The sequence below is a fragment of the Thamnophis sirtalis genome, unplaced genomic scaffold (genome assembly GCF_051295495.1).
Source record: "Thamnophis sirtalis isolate CommonGarterSnake01/CBP01778 unplaced genomic scaffold, rThaSir2_p1.2 scaffold_7, whole genome shotgun sequence".
NCBI lineage: Eukaryota > Metazoa > Chordata > Lepidosauria > Squamata > Natricidae > Thamnophis > Thamnophis sirtalis.
Window position 1 is genome coordinate 76,596,863 of NW_028261387.1, and position 15,310 is coordinate 76,612,172.

General features: G+C 39.6%; 1 protein-coding gene across 2 annotated transcripts; it reads right to left on the reverse strand.

Annotated features, from left to right (window-relative positions):
* Positions 1-3,653: 3,653 nt before the first annotated feature.
* SPATA2 (spermatogenesis associated 2) lies at positions 3,654-13,180 on the reverse strand. Of its 2 annotated transcripts, none has more exons than XM_014071243.2 (3): positions 12,871-13,180; positions 8,640-9,057; positions 3,654-7,125 (listed from the first exon to the last, which is right to left on the reverse strand). In XM_014071243.2, exons 2-3 carry the CDS (start codon positions 8,949-8,951, stop codon positions 5,890-5,892), a joined length of 1,548 nt encoding a protein of 515 aa, XP_013926718.2. In that variant the 5' UTR covers positions 8,952-9,057; positions 12,871-13,180; the 3' UTR covers positions 3,654-5,889. The 2 variants fall into 2 exon arrangements, with proteins under 2 accessions (XP_013926718.2, XP_013926728.2); XM_014071253.2 differs by having other exon boundaries at positions 12,864-13,180.
* Positions 13,181-15,310: the final 2,130 nt, after the last annotated feature.

The following is a 15,310-nucleotide window of genomic DNA, read 5'->3' on the forward strand; positions in this document are numbered from 1 at the left end:
GACGCCAAGTTCTTTTCCGCCCATAAGCTGAGCTTTTGAGCTCTTTGCCACAGGCTTTTGGAATGAGTCCCCCCTTGATGATTTATGTGAGCTTTTTCGGCAACATTGTCCATCAGGCGGAGGACATGTCAATTGGCTACCAAGTCCCGAAATTGAAGAAGGTCCAAACGAGCTGCCTTCAGCTCTAGCCAATTGATGTTGTGGCATAGGTCGGACTTTGACCATTGTCCCTGCCAGGCTGGCCTCCATCACTGCCCCCCCAGCCGAAGAGGCTGGCGTCCGTCATGATAGAGATGCGGTCCATCTCCCAGAACTTGGCCCCACGGTTCAAAGACGGAAATAGCCACCACCTCAGGGACCAGCGGAGGCCCAGTGAGAGAGGAATGGAATGCAGGGAGTTGCTCAACCGCTGCTGTTGGAAAGGAATGAGTGTCCACTGCAGTGGCCGGGAGTGTAGACGGGCCCATGGGACGATCCCTGCCAAGGTCATGATGGAAGCTGACCGACTTGCGCGGACGTGTCATGCCAGGGTTTGCAGGCTTGTCAGATGGTCTGGTGAAAGACGAACTATCCCTGACCTTGAGTCTATCACTGTGCCCAAATGTAGGATTTTTGTCGATGGAGAGAGATGGCTCTTGGAGAAGTTGATGGAAAACTCCAGGGACTGCAGGGACTGGATGGTGAGTTGCAGATTCCAATTTGCCTGTATCCTGGAGTGGGCTAGAACGAGCACGTCGTCGAGGTAACAAAGAAGTCTCACTGGCAGGGAGCACAGGTTAGCTGCCATCATAGCCAGGACTTTCATGAACATGCGGGGGGCAGAGGCCAGGCCAAATGGAAGTGCCTTGTACTGAAAATGACGATCCCCGTGGGAAAAGCGCACACTTGTCCTCTGGCTTCAGTTGTTGGTCATGTCGCCGAAGACCACTGTGGATGCATTAGCAAGAAGGGTGACCGGGGCATCTACTGTGGGAAGCTGCAGAGCCTGGGAGAAGGCCTGCTCCATATTGTAATAACGCCTATCATTGCTCCCAGGGCTAGACAAGGAGGCAGGTCCTCCTCTTTATCTGTGTTGGGATTTATAAACATGGCCAAGTTGGTATCCCTGTGCTGGGAGACTGGTGGAGCCCCAGTGCCAATCTGAGTAGTCTTTTTGGCCTTGTGTAACATGGGCTTGAAGGCAGGGGGAGGGAAAAGACCCAGAAATGCTGGGGCTTCTGGAGGAACTGGAATCCACATCCTCCAAAAAATCCAAGTCTGGGTGTATGACCTCCCCTAAGATGGAACCTTCCCTGACTACTGAAGGGGAAGGAGGCCTAGGATGATCCTGTCCCCTGGAAGAGGAGGGGGACCTGCACCTGGAGACTGCGGGTGGAAAGAACGGTCACTCTGGGCTAGACCCGAGGAAATACCCCTAGATATAGCAGCAGAGATGAGTCTCCTGATGCTATCAGGCAGCTGGTCCAAATCCTCTAAATCCTCCTCAGAAGGGCCCCATGATGGAGGCCCTCGGGGGCAAGTTGGGCTGCTGGGAGGTAGTCCCTAGATCCCCCTTCTCCCGGATCCTCCACACTTTCCCTATAAGCTCTGGGTGACATGGGGGGTGAAGGAGAGGCCTTGCAGGGGAAATTGAGGGAGAGGAAGGACTGAAGCCCCTAGGTGGCGAACCCGAGGTGTGATAGCAGGGTCCAATCGGAGATCTAGATCTGCTGGGGGATTCAGGCCTAGCCCCGAGCCAGTCTTTCTGTCCTAGCCACCTGCTTTTCCAGGGCTTTTTGTCTTCTGGATTCATCTCTAGCGGCTGCTCTGGAAGGGCGCTGATTGGCTGTAGGCTGCTGCCCTGGGTCTAAGTCTGCCCTGGCCCTCCTCCGCCAGATCTCCTTGGGCCTGTGCGGGTTCTTGAATTGTGGAGGCCATGCCTCACTCACGTGCTGTTGGATGGACTGTGCTTGTCTGCCAGCCACGATCCCTGGCCGCGCTGCAGACACTGATAGAATTCTGTCATGCCTCTTCGCCTGCGGGCCTCGATTAGCAGGCTGCTGCTGATATTGCAGCAAGAGGCCGCCATCCATGAGGTCGCACCAAAAATGGCCACCGCACCTCATGGGTGGTGAAATGGGCTATCACAGCGCTCTAAAATTGGCTCTGAGGGATTAGCCTCGCGACGAGCCAAGTCCTTGAGACACCTGCACCCGGATTCGCAGTCCTCCAGCTTCCATGGACCGCGCCATGCTGTTCAGCTAATTCAAACAGGTGCAGCCTCTGATATTGAATCAGGCCACAGCAGCCCTTTGAAGCCATGGCAAAGCTCCGGCAACGGCGCTGAAAGCAGATTGGCCGAGCAGTAAAATTTAAATCGCTAGAGGCCGCGCTAGAGCCACAGAGACTGTAATTAGAGAAACTGACGGCACGGTGTTCTGAAGGAGCTGGCAGTTCTCTGACTGGCCGCAAGGTAGGAGGCAAAGCCCTCCTCTTTCTCCATGAGACTGTAACAGTCTCTTCTGGCCACAATCTGTTCTAATCAAATTTAGGATATCCAATTAATTGAATTAAAACACGAGTTTAATCGTACCTCACTGGAGCCACAGCTAGTGCTTGGACCAAAGACTGAGGGAAACTGGGAGCCGAGAGGGAAAGGAGGATACTTAAGAAAATCCCTCAGTCTCTGGACCAATCAGGCTGTGACTAAACCCTGTTGTAGCCCCTCCCGCCGAAACTACAGGAAAACTGTGGGATGGAAAGATATACATACAAAAAAATGAAAAAATGAATGAATTGAATAGAAAGTGCACATAAGGAAAAAGAATGTAATCTGTTCAGAACAGAATGCTACAGAAAATAACTACAAAATAAGACAAAAAAATAGTTGCAAAGAACGTAGCCAAAGACAAAAAAAATATGGTTAAAACTAAGAACTATTTTAATGGAACTAAACACATTCTTTGGAAATAGATAAAAAGAGGAGCTGGGTGGAATTAAAATAAATATGAAAGAAACTGGCAAGAGTAAACTGTCAGGGAATTGCTAAGAGTAACTGAGAAGGTGCTTGGCAATGTTCTGACTGAAGGGTTATAAGAGGTGAGAAAGTGCATAACTGGGAAAGCAGAATGTGGGTTTATGTTAGGCTTGTTGTGTGCAGGCTTAAGAATGTGATCCATCTGGTTGCTCCAATACTTCTTGGAGGAAAGTTACAGCATTCTATAATGAGCTTTTACTATAGCAGTTCTAGTCCCGACTATTCTGAGAAGCAGCATCAGAGTCAGATATTTCATAAATATGTTAAATGAGGTGATGTAATCTCAGTGGCATTTTCACTATCTTTAGGAGTATCAAGTTGAATGAATCATTTCCATTTTTAAAATGTCCTCAGTCTTTAAAGGTGGTTGAAGCTGGATGTGGAATCAGTTACCCAAGTTTCAAATCTAATCCTGCTACTGTGACCTATATTTTATGTGTGTCCGAGATAGTAAAGCAGCATAACTTCCAAAGATTGGGGCAAAAATATGTCTAAGCACTGTGAAGCCCTTAGTTATTACATGCTAGGCAAACAATATTTCTCACACAAAACATGCCAACTCCTCTCCAAATTCTGAGAATGAACTTACTCTGTATACAGAAACTAATGTTCTAACAAATCAGATGCCAAGCTGCTACATTTTAAATTAACATATATTTTACTATCTCAATCACAGCAATCTCATACAGTAAGTTACACATAAAAATATATTTAGCATAGTATCACATTTTTCTGAACTACAGGTATTTCATGATATGTATGTACATAGGACTGTTTCATTAAAAGCAAAATAGTTAATCCCTGCTAGGTTCACTGTATAAATTACGTGGCATCACAGTTTTTAGTTAGTGTTATGTAAATAACAACATGGTATCCAAACAAGAGAAAATTAAAAACTATGGAGTATAGCAGCCAGCTAATAACAGCCATGATGCTTTAAAAGGTTGAAGAGAAACTCAATACAACAAAATAAACTATACAAGCAGATTCTTTAGAAAGACTAGAATTGTTTTAAATTTGACATTATATACACATTGTATCTACAGGTATATTAATATACAGTGATAAAAGCCCATCTATAATTTTAAAAATCTTAATAACTCACATAAGCAATGATTTTATTAAGCTTTCTTGTTGGTGGGAAATAAAACAAAATACTGAATGTAGAAAATCATTTTGATCAACCTTTTTCAGATTTTCTTGAGCGTGAATCCTTGTTTTGATACTATTTTCTGTTGGCAACTTTCTATAACAGTCAATTGAAGATGTCAATGACCAAAAAATGTCAGCAAACGTACAAATGTTGAATCCCGTTTGAATTCATGCCCACTCTTGCTAATCTTCTTCCCACCAACCTCTCCCTGCACACTGATAATGTAATAACTGGCCGTTCGTATAAGTTTCATCATATGAAAGGTGAAAGGATGATATTCTTACAAATCCTAGAATTAACAACCATGCTCTTAAAATGTACAGTTTTAGGTTAAGGATAATGTTCCACAAAATTCAGAATTCAATGCAATGGCATAAAAAGGCTACATAAATGTTAAGAGTGACACCTTGATACACTTTGCAACTAGATCAAATTATGCATTTAAACTCTACCTCCAGGGTAGAGAAATCTTAATGGCTGGCAATAGCATTAACTCCTCTCCTCATTTTTGTTTTAATACAACTAAATTGCACTGGAGTACAGCTATGTGGAGTTTATGTAAACTTACTCCCAGAAGTGTGAATGAGAGATAGCCTAAGTAAATGTTTGTGTGTGTGTGTGTGTGTGTGTGTTCAACTCTTTCTAATATTGAGTTTAAAGAAAGATTAAGTTATGTATCCAACTGTATCTGATTCAGGAAGCAAAATTTCATGTGGCTGAAAGGAATAAAGAAAGAATTGATTTCTAGGAACAAGACTGAATAACAATGATAATATGCTGCAGGTCAAAGAAGGAACAAAGTAAAATGTTACCTGAAAAAATAACCCAGAGACTTCAATTACATGATCTTACCCATATTCAAAAGACCACATATGAATATATTTATTAAAATAAACTACTTCCAAATTAACTATTTACAGTAAAAATAAGAATCTGATACATGTGCAGAAGAATTATCATTGATTATTAGAAAACAGAGCACTCCAGGCATAATATAACACATACAAAGTGATAGCCTTAGAATACTAGAACAGTCAAACAAGAGGATATTTTGGCAATGTGGACAATAAAGTAAACACTCGGTTTAAAATTTAATGTTATGAGAGGAGGGAGGGTGAATGAATGAGAATCTTGGGAAGTCCACAAAATGACTTCTCTACATGATTTCTCTATTGGAACCCAGGAAATGTAAGTAAAACTTCATTTTTGTTTTTTTTAAAAATGGGTGTGGAGGGGATGAACTAAGAGCAAACATACGTGTGAAAGGTTTGTATAAACTTCAAACAATTTTACAATGATCTAAAAATGTTCTTGATTCTTAAGTTGCCCTTTAGTTATTATTCTGGTGCTATGTTACATAAATGAAGCAAACACAGCAATGAAACAGCTATGATTTTTTTTTTTGTAAAAGAAAGTAAATTGATTGCCTGGTTCTGAAAAAAAAATAAAAAGAAAAAGAAGTGCTTCTCTTCCTCATTTAAATGGAAAAGCAACTAAAGGTAGCCTAAAAAGAGTAGCAGCATCAACTAGACCATAAACATTTATAAAACCACATCATCAGGATTGGCACCTATGCTGTATACACTATTAATAGGGCATATCTGTTTCTCTTCTCTTAAAAGTTTGCTAAAATACTTATCAGCATATTTGTGTTTTTAGCCCTTTTGCCCCAAAATAAAGGATTCTGAAAAAATATTTTTTTTTTTTAAAAAAAAGAAAATTATCTATAAACCAGGTGCGAGAGCTGATTTGATTTGAAGTTTAATTGATTGTTTGGCAAGAATCTGTGAACCTCACTTTTTCGACAACAGGGATCATAATAGTAAGCATTGAGGCAAGCATCACAGGAAACTTTAGAACAGTACGTGCATGTGTTGGTAGCTCCCGAACGGTTGCAAAAGCCACAGCGAGAAGAACCCAAAGCTTTGGATTTCGAACTGTGAGATGCTCGCTCTTGAGTCTGTAACATGTATTGTGGCTTTTCCCTTCCAGAAGATCCGGATGTACTTTCACCTGACAGTGATTTGAGTGAATAGTTGCTTTGTTTTATTGCTGGATATTCTTGTCTGCAGATGAGCACACTGTCACATTTTTGGCAAATGGAGGTGCCGCAAGACAATCCGCAAGTTTGGCACTTAAGGGAAGAGGTCTCTTTGGCTAGATGTGTACGTTTATGGTAACTTGGATTGGCGTCATTTTTTAGCAGCCAGACGTCATGTTTAGAGGATTCTTGTCTTTTAAACACGCTCCTAGAATCAGGGTCGGTATATAAATCTAAATCATCTTGAGGGGAATAGTAAGTACCGAATGGCATACCTGTTCTTAATATGCCATTGGTGTGGGATGAAATTGGTAAATATTCCTCAGTGCATCCATGTGGAGAACTGGACATGGCTAGGAGGGATGGCGATGGTCGAATTATTTCATCTTTGATGTCATCTTCAGTATCAACCAAAATGGGCTCTTTCCGGAAACTCAACGATGCCATCAAAGGTGGCTTCTTACTATCCAAGTAATTATCATACGTGTCCACTGATTTAGAAGGTTTGCTAACTTTGGGCTTGAAATAATCTTTAGAGCCTCTTTCACTGGCAGATTTCTGAAGGACCATTCGTGACATGGAAGTGTTTAGATTTTCTTTGCATTCAGCACGGCGTTTCAAGGCATCCGAACAGCTACGAACATCATCGTTGCTATTTTTTCTCTCCTTCACAATGTCAAGTTCGGAATAACCTTTTTCCTTCACCTGCAAGTGAATTTCGATCAACTGTTCACATTCTGTTTTGGCCAGAAACAGTTCAAAGGATACCATCTTGACTTGAAAGGTATCAACCAGGTCTTTGAGTTTATACATAGTTCCAAGTTCTTGAACGTATCCCATCAAGTTTAATATCTGTTTTATATTCTCGTCGGATAATGTAGACTTTACGTAATAAACAAAAGGGCCTGTATAAGTCTAAAAATAGGGAAGAGAAAATATTTATACATATATTAATGAAATCAAACATAATTTTGAACTGCTTATATATGTAAAAATTCAAGAGATGTCTTAGACAGAGTTCTTAAAACTTTGCAACTTTAAGACTTGTGGACTTCAACTCCCAGAATTCTCCAGTCAGCTCTGCTGGCTGGAGAATTCTGGAAGTTGAAGTCCACAAGTCTTAACTTTGCAAAGTTTGGGGAACCCTGTCTTAGACTATAAAGACTTCTTGGGCACTATCCAAAAGAATTATATGGATAAGCCATCCAATTTAAACTTAATATCAAATTAATATTAAGCCATATTAATTTCTGTCACAGTACATGGACATCAACAATACAATAATCAACTTCAGCATTTGGTAAGTTGGGTAGTAGAAGACAAACCTTTATTCTGGTTATGAATTATCAGTTAATTTTTCACTTGTACTATTTTTTGTCAGAACCAGAGTTTGCTTGAAGCTTTTCTGTAACAGACACTGAAACTCCAAAAACCATTTGACAAGAGGAGTTGAAACTTTATTGGCAGTCCTCATTTATAATCCTCTATAGTATTATAGAGTAATTGGTACTCGGCAACTTGATCATTAAGCAAAGCAGTCACAAAATGAAACTTCAACGGTACTTATGATTGTATTTCACTTTTCTGTTGCTTTATAGACCTGCAAAGGTCTTAAATGCAAGGATTGGTCACTCAAGTTACTTTTTAAACCATTGAGACTGAGAACAATTGCCAAACAAGACATTTTCTAAAGAATAATTACCTGTATTACTAAAAGTAGAAACATAATATGAGCTTAGACTTTGGAGACTCGGGCCCAAGATAGGGTGGTTTATCAACTTCTGTGTTATAAAAGCATTTTAGGATTCTTTTCTTACAGAGCCAGCACTGTCCAAAGACGTCTCCGTGGTCATGTGGCCAGTATGACTAAACATCAAAGGTGCACAGAACAGTTACCTTCCCACCAAAGGTGGTTCCTATTTTTCTACTTGCATTTTTACATGCTTCCGAACTGCCATTACTTGGGACAAGTAATGGGAGATCACTCCGTTACACTGCGCTAGGGATTTGAACTGCCGACCTTCTGATTGACAAGCTCAGCGTCTTAGCCACTGAGCCACCACATCCATTCAATTTTACTTCCGTGTAAACGTCAGCATTACCAGGAAAATCTGGGATAAAAACATTTTTGCTTCTCTTGGGAAAGTATTGTAGTCCACTTTTTAAAATCCTTGATGAAATATCTCTGCCAAATAAGGAACAGGAGCACCAAATGTTCATATTTAAAATTATATTTCTCATTTGCATCTTATTTTTAAAACATTTTCATTTCTTTTCAGACTTCAGAAAATAAAAAGTCAGCAAAAAAAGGATAGATAGCACAATGCCTTGTATTCTGAAGCACTATGGAAGATTCTTCATAAAATTTCCAAGAAATTCAAGCATACTGTACTTAGATCCCAAAATATGATATATTTGTACAGGCTTACCTTTATATTTTTGAATTCCTTCTTCCAGGGGTAAAGAAAAAGATTGATTCCAACTGATTCTAGCACTTCAAATGCATTCTGGAGTGAATGCAGACTTGAAGCTCTCAAGGACCGAAGTGAATTTTCAGCAATTTCATAAAACTTAATTAACCGGAATCTATAAAAGGGATCAATCTTGGGAAAACAGAGTAAAGCTGAAGCTGCCATTTGTAGATTGGTAATTGGGCACTGCTTTCTGTCAGAGGTATCCAATTTAGATTCATGGAACTGTACATATTTTCTAAATGCTTCGTCTTTGTATTTTGTATCCATCTGGAGTTGGATTTAAGCACGCTCGTGGGCGGCTATCTCATCTCATTCATGGCTCTCTTGAAGCCCACTGATCAACAGGCAATGTAAGACAGGAGCAGAGTAGATTCTAAAAAGAAAAAAAAAAGACAAATCACATCAAAATGTCATTTAAATTTAAATTTAAATTTAAACTATTTTTTCCTGTCCTATAGAACTACAGCTTTTCTGAGGATTCCTTTCAGTTCAGAAAAAGAATTTTAAGTATTTCACATCAATCAGCACAAAGAAGCAATGCAGAATGTTCATCTGGGCCTACGTCTTGACTGCATGGGTTCTCTGATACTGTGGCTGTTTGCACTAAGATACTGGATTTTTTATTTAATACAGGGAAAATAAAATGAGAAGAGAGTGTAGAAAGGCAAAAAGGTCTACTAATTCTATAGCATATAGTGGTTTCAAAATGTTTCTCCTTAACATGCCAGTTCTGAACTGTATTTTAGTCATCGTCACAACTCGGGGGGGGGGGGGCTTTATTGCTATCCTCAATAGGGGTGGATACAAATTTTGATGCAAGTTTACCAAATTTCTACTTCCCAATTATATATGCAAATTGAATATACCCATGTGCAACAGTTAGAATTATATGAATCTTGCAATGCAATGTGTAATGGTATAGGAACCCACATTGGGAAATTCTCTCCATAAAAATATCCTTGTAAATGTGCATGGAAATTTGTTTATACCAAGCAAATGTTCATACATCTAAAATTCCCCCCAATTGCAAAATTGGGGGGAAAAACTATTCAAAATGAACAAGTCGTGTTTCATATCCCTTGTCAGGGTTCCAAATAGCATCCAAAATAAATGACAGAATGGGAGGGGAGATTATATTGACATCCCTAATCTTTAAGCAATCCAATAAACCTTTCTTGTTCTCTTTGGGGAGACAGACAGCTGCAGCTAATCTAATCTGGGTAACAAAATTATAACTGTTATGCAGATTCTCCCCATCTTTATTTATCCATTCAGAAAATCCCCGTATACATTGGCTTTAAAAAATTTTGTTTGAGATCCTATCTTCTAAGAACTCTTTAACATGGAAAAATGTCATTTGGAACAATACAGAACTGCCAATATTTAAAATACCAATGCTGTGTAAAAAGAATCCAAATATATGCCTATAGGCATTGGTGGAATTCAATTTTTTTTTACTACTGGTTCTGTGGGTGTGGCTTGATGGGCATGGCAGGGGAAGGTTACTGTAAAATCCCCATTTCCTTCCGATCAGCTGGGACTCAGGAGGCAGAGAATAGATGGGGGCGGTGCCAGTCAGAGGTGGTATTTATCAGTTCTTCAAACTATCGAAAATTTCCGCTATCTGTTCTCCAGAACTGGTCAGAACCTGCTGAATACCACCTCTGCTTATAGGATAGTGTTATATATATATAGCAATCCTTGAGACTTTTGCAAACATAGTTTACCTGACCACACCTACAAAAAGGATGATTACACCTTGAAAGCCATTTAGAAAGAAAAAAATCCAAGCCCCCATAAAAATTGTAATCCTTTCCCATCCTTTTATTGGAAACAAATCCCATTGCCTTCAGTGTAATCACTGCTAAGTGAAAATGCATCAGGTTAGACCACAGTTGTGATGCAACTCACAAATGCCATAAGATTATAATTAAATTGCAGGTGATTCTTTTGACTATTATTAGATCTTGACTAGCTTTTATCATAGGTGGGGCAATTTTAACATACCCACACAGAAATCCCACAAAGTTCAACAGGAATTAGTCCAAGATAACAACCTTTAAAAACTAAAACCTTACACCTGATTAAAAATCCTAAATAAACACTTTTATTTAAATTGCATGTATGTTTTTGAATCTCACTTCTCATCTACAATCTCTATAGACTTCTCATCATTCAAATATATCATCTCTAATGTCTCTACCACTGGCTAGAAACGTGAAACTGATCACAATAGGATTACTCAATAAGTTTAAAAGATAGGCACTAAAAAGTTTTCCTCTCCCAGAACATAAACACCCACAAAAGAGAATTTTTGAAGTTGTCTCCAATACTATGTAACCACTTCAAAAATTCAATCCTCATTAAGAAAGGTTGCTTGCCAAAGAAGTACTTTTCTCTAACCTCAAGTTTATCTATTTTTCACCCAGTTAGAAGGGTAGCATTTTAAATGTCTTTCAAATTCTTCATTTAATTAACGAAAGCTTATGGAAAACTGGCAAACTCATGATACTTCCCACAGTAACAATATTTTGAATTCCTTATATAACTTTTTCTATTTTTTAAAATAATGTATTTCTTTGTCAATTGTTCACAAATATCAGCATACAAAGGAAAAGAAAGGGAGTATGAGAGATAAACACATGCAGAATGTGCTGCCTAGGTTTATTACTGTGATTCTAAAAGTCTTATTTCTCAGCAACACCCATTCTTTCATCCAGATAAAACACCAGGCTGCAAAACACAATTTCAAATCTGGTAAACACAATTGTCCTCTTTACTTTGCATATTATAAACACTTTGTATTTAACTTGCCACAGACATTTACACAAACAACACACATACACCTGCTTGAATGTACAAGAGCACCTTCATTTTCAAGTGGGTATTGTCTGAAACAGAAACACCATTCTTGGCAAAACATTCATTTTCATCACAGAAATTCTTCCTAACAGTGACAATTTTAACTTCTTCCATCTTAATATCTTCTGAATTTCACTCTTTGTCAGTGTAATTATTCTGAAATAATATAGAATTCATATTTATCATAATGCCAAATTACTAGGCTAAGGTGGAAATCTGAAAAAACAAAATCACAAAAGGGGATTATAGTAAACTATAATGTTGCCATCAAAATTACAGAGCCATGACCATTGTTACCAGAAGTTAAAACATAACTCAAGGGGGAATTTACTTTTAGCTAGAGTACTGATGGATCAGATCAAAGTTAATATAGCATGTTATGATCCAATACCAAGATGCATTTGAGAAGTTCAGAAATACACAGAGAGAAGGGTGATAAATCCACCATTGCTCTGCTGCAACTATAACTTTCTTACCATACCTTTTAGAATTTGTTTCTGATCATCCAACCATATTCTAAAAAAATAAACCAATTAACAACTTGTCTAACACTTATCATAGCACAACAGATGGCCAAGCTATCTTGGCTGATTGCAAAAAAGCTAGTAACCAGAACTGATTATTATTTGCAAAGAAAAGTATTGTATTGATTCCTGATAACTGCCTGGACAAGTCCCTAAAGTTTTTGTGGCTGGTCAACTGGACATTCAAAGAGTAGACTGAATGAATGCAATGTAAAGACATTCCTACCACTGTCCAAGCATTTGAAAAGGCAGCAAGACGTTCCCCATTCAAGAAGAAACATGCCCTTTACCAATATAAAGCTGCACAAATATTTTGTACCCTATGACTATTGTTGTACCTTATGATTCTTGATGAATGTATCTTGTCTTTTTATGTACACTGAGAGCATATGCACCAAAGACAAATTCCTTGTGTGTCCAATCACTCTTGGCCAATAAAGAATTCTATTCTATAATAATGGAGGAACCTTTTTAATAAAGAGCTTATTGGCTGCAGAGAGATACATCTTTCCTCATCCGACTTCCCAAGCACATAATCAGAACGAACTATAAAAATTGTTGATTACGAATCCACGGGAAAAAGGCTCCCTTATTTCAGGAATATTTAAGGACCTTAACCTACCATCACACAGAAGTGGCAAGCAATGCTTTTCACCCGCCATCTCTAGTGGGTCCCTGCCTCCCATTTTTAGTTACAATCTCTGCAAAACCCAAAAGAGCGTCTAAGGAAACTCAGAAGAGGAAGCCAATATTGTATTTATTCCCATGCCCACCAGACTCCCCCCTTCAGGACCTCTCACCGCTGGACAGCCGAGGACGGGTAACTCTCTTCCTTGGGGATGCGGAGAGCGAAACCAACCCGGAGCCGCAACCAATGACGCTCAAGGCGAATCTACCCGACGTCTACGAGGACCGGTGCCAGGACCCGACCTCCTGCTTAGCTGAGCCTCTGTTCTCCCTCTTCGCTTCGCGCCCACCGACTCTTCGTTTCTCCCACCATGCGAACTGCAGGAATCCGGCAGCAACAGCCCACCTAAAAACCACCGACCAGCAGCCGCCTTCGACACTGGCCAGACCGGAAGACAACTCGGGACCCGGAAGAACAATCTCTTCTGCTCCCCCCCCCTCTCTCCTGCCCCCTCCCCTCCCGTCTTCTACAGAAACCCGGAAATGGTCTCCGTCTTCGTGTCTCGCTCCTGATGCCTTTCTGCTGAGAGCGCAGGCGCAATTTCCCAGGGCTCGCGCGGAGGTACTGAACAGGGATGACGTGCGTGCAGGCGCATGCGCATGATTTTCCATATGTGCGCTCTCTCTCTCTCTCTCTCTCTCTCTCTCTCGTATTTGTCTGCTTTCCATGTGGAAAAAAAATAACATGGATGCCCTTTCAGAACAAAAGTTATTTCTGTGGTAGCAGCTTACACTATCTTCTGGAGTCATCCACTCAACATTTTGCAAAATAATTGTAATGAGGAAAACTATTATCACTTCAGGATCACTGGGTTATGCTTTGAGTTACTGGTGGTTACAAATGACTGAATGCGCATTGTGATATTACAGTGCAAGGTGTTTGATGTATGTACCTCCATCTGATGTTGGGATGCAACCATGAAAATACAGGTTTGTGTCAGAATACATATTTTTTTTAATATCATAGTTTGCACTTATGGTAAGGGATAGCGTTGAATCAGAAACAAGCCAACCATATCAATTGTGTGAACCCAGTCTGAATTAATGTTGAGGGTTGTACAAATTAAGAGAAAAATACACAATGCAATTATATACCGTAGTAGTATGCATATGGTATATTTAACTTACTTTAACCTTATATTTTTGTGAAAGGGACAAGTCCTCGATGCAATTCTGCTGCTAGGGAATGTTCTTGGGATGCATTTTGATAATACACTTTGCAGTACTGATTAGAATGAAGTCCTTTCTGTCTTCAGTCCTTTTCTGGAAACCTGATGAATAGAACGCTTTTTACATTCCTCATTGCCTTTTGTAATGGTCTTAATCAGTCTCCTCTTGCAATTATTCTCTGTCAAAAGGATAATTTCACAAACCACTAGAGAAATGTACACAAATGCATGTGGACAATATATGGGTGTGTGGAAGGAGGACTGTTTGTTTTTTGAAGCACTAGAAATATTCAGTGAGAGGCCAAGCTTGATAGAATAATACTGATGTTCCTTACACCTGGCCATTTAACTAGCTTGGATTGAGCAATGATTGACTGATAGTACTTTCTGTGAGTTTCATACAGACAACACCAGGCAGAAATCATTGGAGAGCCGCAGATGGTAAGGACAATATGAAGAAATTTAATGTTGTTTTCACAACCTAAATTTCAACCTCTGTAGTTTATCCATAGTAGTTCAAAAGCAACAGCCGAATTTGGGGAGAAAAGATATATTTGTTTCAATACAGTCAAATTTCTGTTACATAAATGAAAAATGTGAGAAAGCAATACCAAATGTTTATATCATCTTCTTGCATCAGAAAGTTCAGAAGACTTAGTCCTTAGAACAGATCAGTTGACAGATTGATATTACCATTCTGCACAAAATACTGAAAACCACACAAGTAACAACATACATAATAATTTAACACATTATCCATCTCTTAAGTTGATATCAAGAAAACATCCAACAAGCCTTTTGGATATTTTAAGTGATATTTTCCCTGAGGCCAAAGACAAATGTTGAATATTTAGATAATCTCAGAGTTAAGCAAGGGTTAAAAGGCAAAAAATTCCTTATGCAAAGGAGGCCCGTAGTTCTCTGCCTCCTGATCTGGGAGCAGCAAATTGTGCTTGTTGCTTTTTTATTTAATTTTTTACATTTTCATCATGGCGGGCGGACAAGAGGAGAGTTGAAATGATCCTCTGACACAGCTGGAAAAGATGGGTCCGAGGGAGGGGGCAGGGGGGGAGGGATTCAAAATTCCAATCATCCATCCCCTATAATATGCAGCTATAAAGTGATATTTGGTTTTTGACCGAGTATATAAGTGTAGTAATATGGGACATCATTTTGAAATGGTCAGTTTCCTATAGAAAATTATAGTTATTCTTGAACACTTCCCAAAATTCACTGCAACATGTATGTATTATTTGGTTCACCAGTTGAAAGAGAAATAGTTCCCTGAAGAATATTTAAAGTGGTAAAAAGAAGCTGACTTCTTCAAATGAGGAGCCCGGATGAGGCTGGAGCGAGAGCCGTGGAGGCGAAAGTCGAAGAGGGG

Coding starts and splice junctions, on each gene's coding strand:
- SPATA2 (XM_014071243.2), bottom strand. CDS start 8,951: ATGGATACAAAATACAAAGACGAAGCATTTAGAAAATATGTACAGTTC. Junction 7,126..8,639: donor AGGAATTCAAAAATATAAAG/GTAAGCCTGTAC, acceptor CCCTATTTTTAG/ACTTATACAGGCCCTTTTGT.